Genomic DNA, 15,739 nt, shown 5'->3' on the forward strand with positions numbered 1-15,739 from the left:
TTCCATAAAGCTCTAATGTATAAAATGAACAAATACCAAGTGCACAATAATTGTCTGTCGTTCACGAGTGTAACAAAAGCTTTGGCTCAGGTAGCTTCATTAAGTTATCCTTGCTCACCACAGTAAGTAGATCCACCATGTAACACAATGGTTTACTATGAAAGGGCTGAAGAATGAGGATACTGTTTCATCCCGGCAGAAGATGAGACAGAATGTCTCTTTGAAGCAGTCTTGGTGCTTCAGAGGTTTGCAGGAGCTAATGGAGAGAGATGATGTGGAAAATTGCCTCCTACAGGTTGAATTGGTGTGGTCCCCGGGGTTTTCTTTCCCCCGCCCCCCTACCTCCAGTGCCTGCCACTCTCTTTAGGATAGAGAGAAAGGGAAAGTAAATCTTTATGACCAGTGCTATTCTTACATTTTAGAATGATCTTTGTGTAGGGAATCACCCTACACTTCAGTTAAGAACTGCATTGTCTAGCATCACGCCACTCTAAAAGTTAAGAGATTTAACTGCAGGTATTTTGTAGGGTTACACATCACTCAATTTCCCTAAACAGAGATCAGAATAAAGCAGTGGATGATATAGGCAGCAATGGCCTGTGAGCACTCTATGCATTGCAAAGCTTTTTTTGTTTTTTGCTTTTTCTCACTCAAGGCACCCTACCACCAACACCCCCACCACACTATGTGTTTGCAATTAGGAAATACAAGACTTAATTTGACCGTCTCAAACTCAAAATACCAAATTGTACTAGACAAGAAACCTTGCAAGATAACAATTGTAACAATTTCTCTGAAGTTGCCAGTGATATGATCCTTCTGAACAAGGACCTGGCCATGCAATTTTCTTAATTGTGACGTACTGAAAAATAACCAGTGGGTGTGGGAGTCACAGTTTTGATAAAGACTCAAGATTCATTTATCTTTAGACAGCATATTGTTATAGAAATAACAGGATTGATTTCAACCCACATGCTTTTAGAAAATTCCTCAAGTCCAACACTCCTGGCTTTCAACTCACAGACATTTAAAATACTATTTTAGGGTCTATTATTTTTCATTAGAGTCAAGAGAAACTTTGATTTCTCACCTTTGCAGTTGCCTCGGTAAGCTATTTCCAGCTGAGGGTCTTTGCATTTTGCTCGTTGAAACTCACACCGGGACAGGAAAGTTCTTCCATCAGATGCACAGAGTGATTTCTGAGGGGAACCTGCACAGTCCAGGCTGCACTCTCTGTCTTTGTCTTGGTCCACTCTCAAAAACTGGAAAAAAAAAATAAATAATGCTGTAGGAATGCTATTCCCATGTGAAAACTGCTCTGTGGCCCCTTCCCCAGCAAAGACATACAAACATTACCCAAAACTGAAAAGAAAGTTCTGCCTGGTTTGTCTATTCAAATCCTAGTAGATTCATTATATTTGGGGTTACTCCACTGCTGCTGTGAAATGGCAGTGATTGCAAAATCTCTATAACATACACTAAACGGAGTATCACAATTAGAGAGTCTTTGAATCTCTTTCAATCATTATGAATCTCAAAACAACAATTTGGAGTTTTGAGAGTGAAAATGGTGAGACAAATATTCTTCACATCAAAAATGAGACAGCAATGGATGCTTATTTATTTTATTAGATGTGTATTAATTATTCTACAATGACAAGCCAAAAAGTCTGTTCTAAGACCCAAGTAGGATTTTTAACATAAATATTCTCCTTGTAAATTTCAGTGCTCTTCTCTCTAGTTTTGACACAAAGCTACACTGAACCCAACCCAATTGTTCACCGCTCCAATACCAAAACTACTCATGAGTTTGGCATCATCCTTGGGACAGTGAAAAGAAGGAGCTTCTCACCCTGAAACATGCTGCCAAAAAAAAAAAACCTAATCAGATCTGATGCTGCTACATGCCAGCCAAAAACAGACAGATAAAAACAAAGGTATTACTTTATCTTCTGAGCTCTTGAAAAGCTGAGATTAGAGAGGAGGTGAACTCAGTAAGTGCTCAGATTAATTTTTCTATCCTTCTGCTTCTTCTGAACAAGTACAAAATGAAGCAAGGCATACAGCTGCCAGGAGATAATCATTTTCCTAAGCATCATGAGGTGACCAAGAAAAGATATGCATGCAGATAAAGCCCTGTTTTCATTGGTGCTACTTCATCTTTACAAACCTCGGGTAGAGAAAATTTTGAACTTCAGATTAAAAACTGAAATTAGGAGGAGGAGGAAAATTTCAAGCAAAATTTCAAGGAAAAGAAAGAAAGAGGACAAAGAGTAGTATTTGGGATTAAAAATTTTAAAACCAGCATTTGCTACATACAGTTCCCGTGCATTTTATTACACATAAGAAATATATGAAGGGAGTTATAAATCTTCATAATCTTCATACTTAAAACTGTGGTCTATTTGCATTTCCTATCATTTAACATGAGGAAACACAGATGTCTTTCTGGAGAGTTTGCATGAAAATGGAGAGATTATCTCAAAAGTATCAGTTTAAAATAATAGTCATATGGTTGCACTTTTACCAGAATTTTTATATTTTAGTGGCACAATAAGATAAAAAAGAAAAGCTTTCTTTTCCCAATATTTTTGAATAATTTTTCACTTTTAGGAATAATTAACTTCAGAAAAAAATTACTCACAAATTACACACAAACCCCAAATCTTTCTCCAAGGAATCTTGCTACAGATTTCCAGAAGTGGAGAACAGATGTTCCTTGCTCCCCATTTCAGTGTTATTTTGCAGATCCTTCTTGCCAACAGAAATTAATAATTAGGTGAGCTGAGTGGGAAGGAAGAAAAACTGAAGTCATCTGCCTCTACCTGCACAATGAATAACAGAGGAGACAGGCATCCATGATTCTGAACAACCTCCAAATCATGTTGGTCCCCAGGGCTTGCCTGGGTGCCCTGATGAGCCACACTGTGGGAGCCCTGTGAGGTCGTCCAAAGTTTCCTTTCTAGCCTGGGAGGCGCCTGCAGGACTCTGAGATTAGGCCTATCTAGGACTGTGAAAAGGATTTCTCAATTAAAAATGGACCACATGGGGCCCCTGCTAAAAAAAAAAAAAATGGATCCAGTCCTCTGCTTTGCCTCTGACTTCCCCTGTGGATTTGGTGATGGCTAGAGATCTCTCTCTTTGTATTTTGTGAAGTACGGTATACAGCTTTTCTGTGTGTAGAAGACTACCCCTCTGTAATGGCTAGGCAGTTTGCCACCCTTCATTTATCCTCAGCAACGTCCCTGTTGAGCAGAAAATTAGTTTTCAAAAGCACAGGAAGGCTTTGTGACCCACAGAAAATCATGCAGCATATCAGGGAACTGAACCCAGGCACCATAAGAAAATCACACACAGCAGCAGTCTAGCCCCTGTACCATTTTTCCCCAGTTTCCTCATTTGTTCTGATCTGAACTGTTACAGGAGTTTAGACGGGTATGTCTGACATAACACTGTGGACAGAAAATCCCCTTAACTGTCTGAGGAACAAAATCCACTCCCTTGAGAGCATGATAGTTCACAGATAAAGCTGTATTTTAAAGGGCATTTATCCAAAGAGTTTTATTTAAGTATTTCATTATTTCAAAGCCTTAGAGTAGATTAGGGAAAATTAAGGGTCCAAGGATATTCAAGCAACCTGGAAAAGCAGAGGATGAAGACATAACTGAGAGACAAAACCACTTGAATAGCTTATTGGTTAGCCAAACCTCAGTGGAGAATTTGGATTGTACATTTAAACAATTTTCACCAACCTAGTGTAACTGAGGGATTGAACAGCAGGAAGGACAGAAAGGCAAGCAATTGTAAGGAAAGACAGCATGAAAGAGAGACTAGCAAAGGTACTCAGAAAAAATATACAGAAAGTATGCGACTGACATTTGGAAAACAGTTCATTGTCATCTTTACTGTAGCATTTACTACATCTTTACTACATCAGTATAAGATGGTGAAAGTCAAAATCAGTATTTCTTGCTCACACAGCCAAACAAATTGATAAAGACATTAAAAACTAATGCTGAAACAAGAAAGGGCTATGGAATTTCTCATAAGATTTGCTACTTGTTCAAACAGGAACAAGCACAATCAGTGACAGAAAAGCTGGGATCATACTGGTGCACATCTTAGAGCTGTACTTTCCTGTGAAAATGGCCCTTTTGATGAAAATAGGACAGTTTAGACAGAGACAAAAATGGTTCAATACGGACCAGAAAGTGACTCACTCTCAGTATTGGTTCATCTATTTCTGTCTTTGAATTCATTTAACAAACAAATGTGTTATTGTACAAACATGTGATTCACTGAAAGACAAGCTTAAAAAGCAGTATTTCTTTTGAATGCTGGTAATGACTGAAATTAGGCCAAGAATAAGTTGACCAACCTGAGATGGAATTATTTTGAACAAGCAGAAAGTAGACAATTATGGTTAAACCCTATTAAAAACCAAAACATTTTAACAGAGAGGTGTTCTTGCCCTAATGAGACAGAAACCAGCCTAGTCATGTTTCAAAAAATTGGTTTCAACTAAAATCTATTCCACAGATTAAGAGGCACAACCCAACTGGAATTGCTTTAACTTCTTTACATTTCAGTATCATTTATTTCAGCCTTTTCAAAGCACTATACTTGACAACACCCAGCTTCCAAGGAGCCTACTATTCTGTACTAGGCACTGCTTTAAATTTTCATGTAGTATTTCTGAGAAGAAAGAATGATAATGGGGCTATATCAGAAAAATGTCTGATTTTAAGTCTACCTCATTAATAAAACCTAATCACTAAAGTCACTAGATATGTGTACCCACTTGACAGGTATGAGCACTTCTGAAATATTATTTACTGTCATATACTTCCGGCATCGTGGAATTCCCATGTTTTCCTTCACTGTCTCACACTTCAAAGAATCTTAATACTGGATGAAATATACCACTGATGGTCCCAGTGATCTTTCATATCTCTGTTACTGAAGTTCAGAGTATGAAGTAGTATATAGATGAAACCTTGCTTAAACTGAAGGAAAATATTTCTGCTCTGTCTTTTGCTCTGTTTTCTGTTCTACCTTTCCATTCTGTTTTTGTCACTGGTGCCACATCTGGGACATGGACAGTCAGGATGCTTATGTCTTCCACCACAAGGAATATTTTGCAGTCAATGAGAATGTTTTTCCATTACCTTAAGAGTAGGATATTGATGGTTGCCTTACTGTGCTATTAATCTATTTATCAAAATAGCATGTATATATAACCTTGCTCACTGCTATGGTGTAACACACACCTTTACTTTACACTGCTCACTCTTATGCACGGATTCAGTGTCATTCCCTCTGGTCTACAACCTGCAGCTACATCATCACAAGGGCAGAAAAGATCTTCAGATAAAACTGAGTCACATGCACACCTTCACATTTCTGGTGCACAGATCTGTGACCCCACCCTCTGCAGTTCAGAGAAACTCTCCTTGTTCCTAAGCAGATGACAGAGTACAGGGCGAGAAAATGGTGCTCAGCAAGAGAGCCAACAACTGGATACACCTGCAAGCAGAACTGCCAGTCCAAGAAAGCAGAAGAGTCAGGACCAGTGTTACAGTCTGGCCATGGGGAGCACCAACACCTCTCTGCATTGGAAGAAAAGATGACAACAGGTGCACTCAGGCTGAGGTGTAAAGATGAGTTCTTGAATCTGCCTCAAAGCCTCTTAAACAGTAATAGGAAATGCTCTATGGTACATTTCATAATATAGTGCACTGCTGTGGATTTTGTGTTTGATTTGCTGCCACTGTTTGATTAATCTGAGCAAGGTAGGTCAGTTTTCTGCCTTTTTTTTTTTTTAATTTGGGCCAGCTTGTCTCTAATACTTGCAGTCTTGTAGAGATATCTTTAACACAAACAGTCTGCACGTAAAGCCACACTCATAACTATGCTAAACCTATTTTTAATTTGCCCTAATATAAGTTTTCTTACTAAAGCTGAAGACCAGGACACCACTTTTTCTGTGTGTGGATAGAAATCTCCATCCTCTTCTGTAACACCAGTTTGGAGTCTACAAAAAAGACAAGACATTCAATTCCATGGATGTTCACTGGATGGTTCATCAGAGGTTTTTAACCAGCCTTTCTGCAATTTAGAGATTCCTTCGATTTTGATTGGATCTATATACCCTCCACTGACACCAGTTATTTCAGCACAGTCACAGCAGGTTTTTATTATTTTTTTGTGGACACCTTGTAACTGATATACAGACTTCCCCTTTGACCATGCAAAAACTAATTTCAGAATCTAAAATACAGTTTAAGATTGCTTGTAAAACAGGAGACTAACACCTCATCTTAGAGGGGTGAAGGCCAAAAGGGCCTGAAAAACAAGCAGAGGAGAGAAGATGGATGCTAGACATCACAGATTTGCTTGGAAAAGCCTACTGCAGGCTGCAGCTTTGAAAGGCAATTTCTTTATTGTGCATCTGGTTACTGTGAGATGTTGAACAGAATGGTCTGACTTCCCTGCTGCTGGCATGGGAGGTCTGCAAACAAACTATGGAGCAACGCATTCTAAAGTGGCTCTGTGGTGAGAGCTTTGTGCTGGTGAAAAATGTGCAGATTAACAGTGATTTATGTAGTCATGCTGTTTCTGTCTGATAGCTGCCTGACAGGCAGATGTAGAAATCTGCAAGCTAGGAATATTTTGCTCCCTCTGGGCTTGTCTACAATGGAAAAATGAGTTAGACAACTATAATGTGCGAGTATGTGTGTGTGTATCTGCATATATGTATGTGGGGTATATATCCACATATGCAAGTTATAATCTGTAAAGTCATATTCCCATGTGTATTTCAGAAAAAGGCAATGATGTTTAAATATCCATGTTATACTCTGCCTTAGAGAGGATTCCAGTCAGCTAGTCTGTCTCAATTAATCTGCTTCACTGAAACAACACTAATTTTTTCAATGTTTATTTTTTCACTCTTCTCCCAAGGAATGAAGCAGAAGGTGATCCTCATGGGTCCCCTTGCAGCTCATATTCTATGATTCTGAAGTATTTACAGAACAAACTCTATTCTCATCCCAATACCATGGGAAAGCATTCAGCCCTAGCACTGAAATGGACGGAAAACTTAAATTCGCCTTATCCTTGTTATTTAGGACAGTACCAGAAGATACCTTCAAAATACCTGCTCAGTAAAACTGCTGTACACAACCAATCTTCAACAGATTTGTTTATCTTGCACTGTCCCACTGAAGCAAAACAGTCCTTAATGACTGTTCCATGACAAATCAAGAGCTGTATACTTGAAATTGTGACATACTTTTGTTTACAAACATATGAGACATCACTATTAAGATTAAGCTTGCATGGAAGAACTTACACAGAAACCATCACACACTGGGCCTGTGCAGCCTCAAGAAAAAAGAAAGATTGAGAGGAGACCTCATTAATGTGTATAAATACCTAAAGGTGGGTGTCAAGAGGATGGATCCAGTCTCTTCTCCACAGTGCCAAGCAATAGGACAAGAGGAAATAGGCAGAAAGTGATGCACAGAAAGCTCTGAACATAAGGAAGAACTTGCTGTGCAGGGGACTGAGCACTGGAACAGATTGTCCAGAGAGGCTGTGGAGTCTCCTTCACTAGAGATATTTGAAAAGCAACTGCATGCAATCCTGTGTAGCTCTAGGATGACCCTGGTTGAACAGCAAGGCTGGACCAGATGACCCAGTGGTCATCTTCCTTCCTGACCCATTCTGCAATTCTAAGACTAATCAGATATTATTCTGATGAGCCAGAACATGCCCGTGCTTGCTATTAGAGTGGGCAAGGCCATTTGCACTTACAAGAATCTCATCAAAACCTTTCTGTCTCTTCTCAGAGCTAAGGGTTCTTGGTGTGCATCAGAACCTTCCCATTATATTCCCCTACCAGACAAGCAGATTATTGATTTCAATGAAGTTATCTCAAACTTGAAGAAAAAAATGAACATTTTTCTTTAGAGTTCATTATCCCTGTTTACACAGAAAATTACTGACCCAGCCACAAGAGTGCAGCACTCTCCAGAGCAGCAAGCCATGATTATGGTGTCACAGTACGGAAGTAATTATGTAGACTACAAAAACTAGAAATTGGCAGCTTTAGGATAAGGTTCACGTGCCTTGGAAAAATAGATCATGTCCTGAAAACATCCTTTCTCCCTTATGAGTGGAGAGTCTGATAAACCAGCTCTCCTGTAATTGTTTCAAGTCCTATGAGAATAACCTATCCCATAGTGTCGAAGAAAAACAAAGGGGAACAAATGAGTCCCAGGTTTCAGACAATGGAAACAGAGGTGGGCTCCAGGTTTCAAAAGCTCTCCCATAGGTTGTGCATTTGCAGGGGCACTCCGGAGGGAGAACTGTCTCTCACACCTGAGACACTGTTTTATTGAAAAAGACGATGTTAAACCTTTGCACACAGACACCCTCCACCACCACTACCTTTGCTTCATTATATTTCATGAAGCTTTTCATATGTAACTTCTGTGTAGCCTCTTTCCCTATAAGATTTAGCCAGGATGGTTGAAATAAACAGCTAGAGTATGCAATTTCCCTGAGTGGGAAGTTGGGGTTTGGGTTTGTTGGGTTTTGTTTTTTGTGTTGTGGTGGTGTTTGTTGTTTTATTTTTTTTTTTAATCACCCAGGATTAGTACTCAAAGTCAGCTCCAAGTTACCTACCTATCAATTAGAACACTGTTGTGCTTTACTCCCTCAGTGACTGGAGTGCAGTACAGTTTTTGCAGCCTCGCTGCCAAAACTACAGTCTCCTCTTGTTACGAGAAGCACAGAAAATTATTTAACAGGGTTGTGCTTTGATTGATATGTTTTGCTTTCGCATGTTATTTTTTAAATGTTTATTGCTTTAACAGGTGTTTTTTTAAAGTGACCTCTGCTTTGCTGTATTGATGTAGGGATTGGGGGGTGAATGTCAGCACATCCATCATTTCTTTTTACTGCTGCTTCACAAATTACTAAAAAAGGCAAAACATCTCAGTTGTGCAACCATGTAAACGAGGAAGGACTAGGCTGAAACTGAAGCAAACTGTGACATATATTCCTTCTTGCTTTCAAGAAAGGATGGACACATGAATGCCAGAAAATGCTACAAGAACAAGGAGTCCAAATCTACTCTTTTTTCCTCCCTTTGTCTTAAAAAGAAACTTAAAGGTGGTGAAACCATACCTCTTGAAGGGCTATTCTCTTCAGTAGCTTAAATTCTAGGATCTGGTTCCATCTCTACTTATGTAAATATACAGACACCAAGAGGAGCAGACTTGGGCTCCTTTGGAGTAGCACTCAGCCCTGGTAAATCACACTTTCAGAAGGGCCTTTCCCTGATTCATTTGAATGCTTCTATAGTACAGTCTCTTCAAGCACAATGCACCTACTCCAAATGAGTCATGCCAGAAGCTGCAAAATCTGAGCATCAGAAACAATGTATGAAAAATGTTTTGGCACTGACTCCATACAACTAAAAATAAAGTAATGGTCTTAATTTTCAAGACATGGTAAATATGTAAGTGACCCTAAAACACACTTTATCTGACTACATCCATTCATTTCCAAGATGAGGACTCCTTCATATTTCATGAAACCACTTATTTTTGCAAACTGATCCTAGTGTATCACTTTAGAAGAAAACACCCAACACATTAAATACTGTAAATATTTACAAGTAATGAAAGTGCACCTCAGCAAGGGCAAATGATCTGCAACCTTTTCTCTTCTTCCAAAAAACAGGTTACCTGAGTTTTCAGGGGTAAGAAAAATCTTCCTGTAATTTTGTTATAGTTCTTTTTAACTTCAGTTTAAGATAAACAGATGGGTATTTTTTTTTCATTTTGCAACATCCAAAAAGTTAAACAGTATTGAAACTTATGGTATGCATTGCCTGAAAACCAAATGTTAGATTGGGATGAAAGCATGACAGACCTGTAAAGTGCTGAAAACAAGCTGGTGCCACATGTATGTATTCACAACTCTAAGTTAGAGAGAGCTTAGCCTTTTTATTTTGTCAGCGTCCAGTGGCATCACTTCTCTTGGTTTCAGAGTATTACCAGAGAAGTGTACTGGTTCAACAGAGTCAAGAAACAACTAATATAAAGACCTTTGGTAACCAGAGACAGGACAAACTAGCATAAATTTAAGTTGAAACTCAAATTGAAAGGGTTTCTAATCTGAAGACATTCTGTTTTGTATCTGCTGCAATTCACTGTTTGCTGGTTGTGTCATGTGTCCACTGCTCTGCATTTGTCCCGAGTCAGTGGTAACTTCATGCCCCTCATTCTTGTGGTATTGTTATTCATAATCTTTTCTTTGGCGAGTCGCTGTCATTTATAGTGTTTCTTCTCAGTTGCCAGAAGTCTCACAGGGAGAAAATAAACAGAGAAACAGTGGGATGCATTGTCTATGTATTGAATTATCCTCTAGTTTACTTAAGCTTTTCATAAGTACTGACCCAGCTTTCAGAATACAAGTAGGCTAGCACAACCATCCTGTTAACCAGTTTTCTGAGGCACAGCTTATCTGTTTGGCTGGTATCTTTCATAGCCTCAGCAACAACTTGGGAAAATAGACAAGTTTTACATCTTAGTGTTGTTTAAAGGCCACTTGTTTGAAAAATACTTAGGCTTCCAAAATATTGAAAAGCTATTTTAAAATGCAAATAAAATCTAAGTCAGATCAACATTTCTATATTTGAGAGGTTTATTTTAGGATTAAGGAATATCAGTACACATTCTTTAAAGTGTCTGAGGTAGTTTAAAACAATAAAACTAAAGGCAATGACCTATAACTCAAAATAAGAAGCATTAGGTTAAACCTCTGCCACAAATGTCAGAAATCTCCAGCACACAGGACACTCAAAACCCTGAAAATGAGCTTCTAGATGGTCGTGTCCAGTGTAAGGTATCGCTATTCCTGGAATCATGAAAGGGGGACTTCCTTTTCAGCTCACCTTTGCTCTCCTCCCACCACATGCTGAAGCAGCAGTCCAGCTGCAATTACACTGAGGGATGTCAAAAAAGAAAACTTCATAAGAAGCACTTACCTCTGTGAAAAGGAAATAGTTTATTACAGGAACAGAGAGACCCCCTCAAAAGCTAAAGTGAAACAGTGCTGGATGTTGCTTTGTAGACTTGTAGGGAACAATCTTCCTTTGTGGGGGAAAGAAAGGCTCAGCTAAATAGGGCTTTTCTATATCTGAATTTCTATGCAACTCTATTTAGTGCCTATCACGACTGGCAGGCAACTGGCCACTCTCCATATGGCTGGTTGCCTTCTCTTCCTAGGGAACTAAAGAACACAGAGGCATCTCAAATGACGAAGACACAGTATGAGACAATATCACAACAGAGCATTTCTTTTTATAATTTAAATCAAGTAAGCAACTGATTCACACAGGGCAGAAACTCGATAAGACATCAAAGGTCTAATCCCCAAGCCATAAAGCTAACTTGCTGACAATAACTGCAGAGCTCTAACTCCCTTACATTTATCACTGCCATCAGCTCCTTCAGAACAAAGTATTTGGGAAAGAAAGCAGGCAGCTGAGTCTGGGAGGCAGATTTTGCTCTTGCTAAACTGTTGATCTTAAAATAACATGTTGCTAAGCTTAAATACTGTCATCTTTAAAAAGAGGAATCATGCTCTGCTAAAAGCGAAGGGTTTAATAGTACACATTTAGAATATACAAGGGTTTAACAAACCAGTCTAATGACAAAAAATAAAACCAACACTTTCCACAGGGACACAAGAACCTGTAAGCAGTTTTCTCAAACCACTGGCAGCTCTATTTCCTCTCAAGTTTGGGGTTTTATGGAACTCTTGTATGTTTGTTTGTATGTTGGGCAAAAACATTTTTCCTTTAATTTAAACCATTGTTTTCCAAGGAAAAAAGTCATTAGGAAGCCATTTATTTCTAATTATTATGAGAACTTTTTTTTTAAAAAAAAAAAACTTAAATATGAAAGACACAATTTTGTGTGCATCTAGCAGTGGATAAAAGGGGTCAACAAACCATGATCCAAACCAGACATAAAAGTATTTTTCCAAGTTCTGTTTCACATTTTAAGCCTCTGCTTTTTTTTTGTCAGAACTTTTCCTTGCAGTTCTTTGCCTTCTACACACCAGCTGGCCAGTAGCTTTAAAATCTGTCCTGAAAGATCATCTAATAATCCTAGGGATGTTAAATTGTCATAATAGCAGTACAACCCACTGCTCCCTTTTCACTGCAGACTCGAATGTGTGAGATTTCTTGACAGCAGACGTAATTCTTACAGATGAAAAACCAAATGGAGGAGAATTTGAAGAGCTTCCATTTGAGTTCAGTGATCAAAGACCTCACAACAGTTGGTGCAGTACCAAAAAAATCCCCATAAATTAGGCTGTAATGACAGTCACACATACTGTACTATAGATGAAGAATCAACAACAGAAGAGACTACTGCACTTCAGAGGTAAAAATAAAAATGCTGGGTTTAAACATAATGGACCTGAGAACACACAGAGTAAGACTATAATAATTTATAGTGACCTTTTTCAACAAAAATCACCCACATCAAAGATTTTTTAGAGTTTCAGGGTTTTTTAACGGTATGCAATCAGAATTAATTTTTGCACACTTGAGGAAGCCTAGACAGTCTCTATGTGTGATAAGAAAATACTTGTCAATACTTTGAAAATACAACAGGTAAAGAACCCCAGACCTCTAAAGAACAGGTAGTTTATTTTAACCATATTTTCTCTAACCCCACAAAGTGAAAGAATTAAGACCCAGCATGTTCCAGCTCTTACCAAGAGCTTATATAAAAATCATACTTTTACAGCTCAAGAGTGAAGATTTCTGCAGTCCAAAGTTTCTGATGCAATATTTTAAATTAGTGGTTTCTAGTCATACTTGAAAAATCAGAGAATCTTTTCCTCTCGGATTATTTTTGTTGGAAGCCTATAATTACCCCATGTTACAGATATTTTTTGTATGCAGTGAAATTGACCAACAAAATACAGGCAGAGGTGGCACCTATGAAATATTTTCCTGTTTCACAGTGGAAAATGGCTCCCTGATATGGTTTTGCAGAGATTATTAGCATTTGGAAGAATATTTAAAAGAGCCCACCCCCTTCTAACAGGCAGACCCATCACACCAATTTTACATCCTCTTCCTCCCAATGTTATAAGTTTTGCCTTCCTTGGAGTGTGGAGTCTTTCACAAATCTTGTTTTGTCTTCTTATGTTGTCTTTTAGTACTTGTGAGGTCAAGCAGAGCAGCTTCAGCCACAGCTTTATTTCTCTGTTGCATGTAGTGGCCTGAAAAGCCAGCAGTCAATTGGCTAGTTTTGACCATATCTCACTGACATGGGAGGAAGAAAAGAAATAGTGATGCCATTTTAAAAAAACAATCTTTTTTCCTTGACACCTGCCTCAGAGGAAAAAAAGAGCATATTCCACAGCAGACGCTGAGGCATTCTTACCTCCCTTTCTGTTGTTGCCTGAGGAAAAGGAGCATCAGGTGACTGGACTAATGACAACTGTTCATTCTCCACCATTCTCTGTAGGGAGAGCTTGGCCAACCACCTAAGGAGAATTACAAGCTGCCCACCACAGGCTACTGATGCTCTCTGTGGATAGCACTTAACCACACTTAAAGTAATCTGGATAAAAATGACAAATGACTGTGTAACTATATTCAGCCATGAATATGGCTTGGACTAGATGAACACAGGTGTTTTCCAGACACCTTGGTAAATGTAAATCACTGTGTAACTGTTCAGAAAATGGGAGAGCAAATATTCTACGTGAATTTGCTACTGGAGAGGCCTTCTTCTCTTTAAGATGTAGGCTCAGGGGCATAAAATTTGTCCCATATCACCTAGAATAGATTGCCTTTGATACCTAGGTTATCCGTCTGTCAGCTGCACAGTCTGTCACTTGACCAGCTGCATGCCACACACTAACCTCCTATCCCTAGCCACCTCCTACAGCACCTGAGGGCCAGCCCTCTCTTTTAATTAAAGTTCCCTGAGGTCTGTCACCTCTGCAATCTACACCACAGCTTACTCAGAGTGGCATCTTTAGCTGACTGGCACATGTGCCACATCTGACATGATCACTGACACATCTGTCATGATCACTGTCTTGGACCCAAGTTCACAGGTAGAAAGGTATGTTCTGTTATGGATCTGTCAGATATGAAGAGGTGCCAAAGTACCACAGATTGCTGACACAAACAACTCCAAATACTTTGTGGTATTTTTCCATTATGGAAACAACCCATAGAAAATGGCTACACCTTTAAATAATGCTCTTGGATTCACGTTTTAGAAAGCTAAAGCTCCTCTGCAGCTGCTGTTGATAGGCAAATATACATTCTCCCCACAACTTGCCATTAAAGGAGAAAATTTCTGCTAGCAGCAGTTTACAGACAGTTAATTTAGTCACAGAGATGTGGTAACTTGTTCAAAGTCAAACAGGAAGTCTGTGGCAATGCTGGGAATTAAATACAGGACTCCAGAAACTCCTTCCTGTTTTTTAACCACATGTGTCATCCTTCCAAATGGTCTTTCCTACATAAGATTTAGTCATGGCTGAAATAAGCCTGGTTCATTAACAAACCAAGGACATGGCAAGACAAACAGTATGAGTCCTTCAAAACTGGCACATGGATTGTCTTGTTAAAAACATTTGAGCATATTTTGTAAACTATTTTATGACTTTTGTTTAAAAAAAAAAAAAAAAAAAAAAAAAAAAAAAAAAACCAAACAAAAAAAAACACACCACCGAATGTCATTTTTAATGCAATCTAGGATGATGTTCCCAGGAAAAAAACACAAGCTGATCTGTTTGGACTCTGCACACTATTAGTTCTCTCAGGTTTTGAACAGTGTGGTACTGATTGGTTTTTTTAGTTTTTTCAGGGCAAGCCCTGAGTTTAAGGCCTCACAGATTTCTCCACTTCGGAGTCTAAAAGAGTAGAGGAGAACAACAATAATTTAGTTTGTAAGAGATATAGAACTGCAATTTTCCTGCTTAAAATAACCATGTCTCCCTCAAAATCAAGGCAATATTTGTACTCTTTCTACCCACAATGAACTGACTAAATCACAGACAAGACATTTTATCTTAGTGCTTCTTTAGACCTCCCCCAAGAAAAATCAGACTATCATTACTTGTCTTTGTAAAGTATTTCATAAACCATGAATGAAAAATACAGCAAGAGCAAAACATTAAATAAGTGCCAAAGCCACAAGAGCAGGCTCTAAACATGGCCACAGACTTCACTTTTGCTTTAGTTCTCTGGGGCTTATTTATGGCTAAGCATTAATTACTTGTATTTCATATGTCAGCTTAGCGTAGTGTTTTATTTAGTTATGTGGTTTTTAGCTTTTAGGAGCACCTCAGTTTCCAGATTCTTCTTTATGTAGCTGTCAGACATAGAGAAACAATGACAGCATTGTTAATATATCCATCAAAACAGAATAGATATGATACATTAATGTTTCTATAGCTAACAGACACTGTTAAGGCAGAGGCATATTTTTCAAGGTTTTTCTAAACAGTTTTTCTTGCCACTAATCTGTTTAAAAGCTATACCTCAGTGCTTCTTCTCAGCCATATTTCAACCAAATTATGAACTGATCTGAGAAAAACAGGAAACATTTTGACCAAGAAGAGCATGTTCCTCAACATGGTTTCCATACCCAAACACCTCAATCTTTTCTTCTCACAG

The 15,739-nt window shown here is 38.6% G+C and overlaps 1 protein-coding gene across 4 annotated transcripts in view; it reads right to left on the minus strand.

Annotated features, from left to right (window-relative positions):
* The window catches only part of SMOC2 (SPARC related modular calcium binding 2), a 139,287-nt gene that overhangs the window by 94,108 nt on the left and 29,440 nt on the right, over nucleotides 1–15,739 (minus strand). For all 4 annotated transcript variants that reach the window (XM_063390566.1, XM_063390565.1, XM_063390568.1 and 1 more), the window contains exon 2: nucleotides 1,091–1,262. In XM_063390566.1, coding sequence (XP_063246636.1) covers nucleotides 1,091–1,262 — 172 coding nt within the window. The remainder of the gene's footprint in view (nucleotides 1–1,090; nucleotides 1,263–15,739) is intronic.

The sequence above is a fragment of the Prinia subflava genome, chromosome 2 (genome assembly GCF_021018805.1).
Source record: "Prinia subflava isolate CZ2003 ecotype Zambia chromosome 2, Cam_Psub_1.2, whole genome shotgun sequence".
Lineage (NCBI taxonomy): Eukaryota > Metazoa > Chordata > Aves > Passeriformes > Cisticolidae > Prinia > Prinia subflava.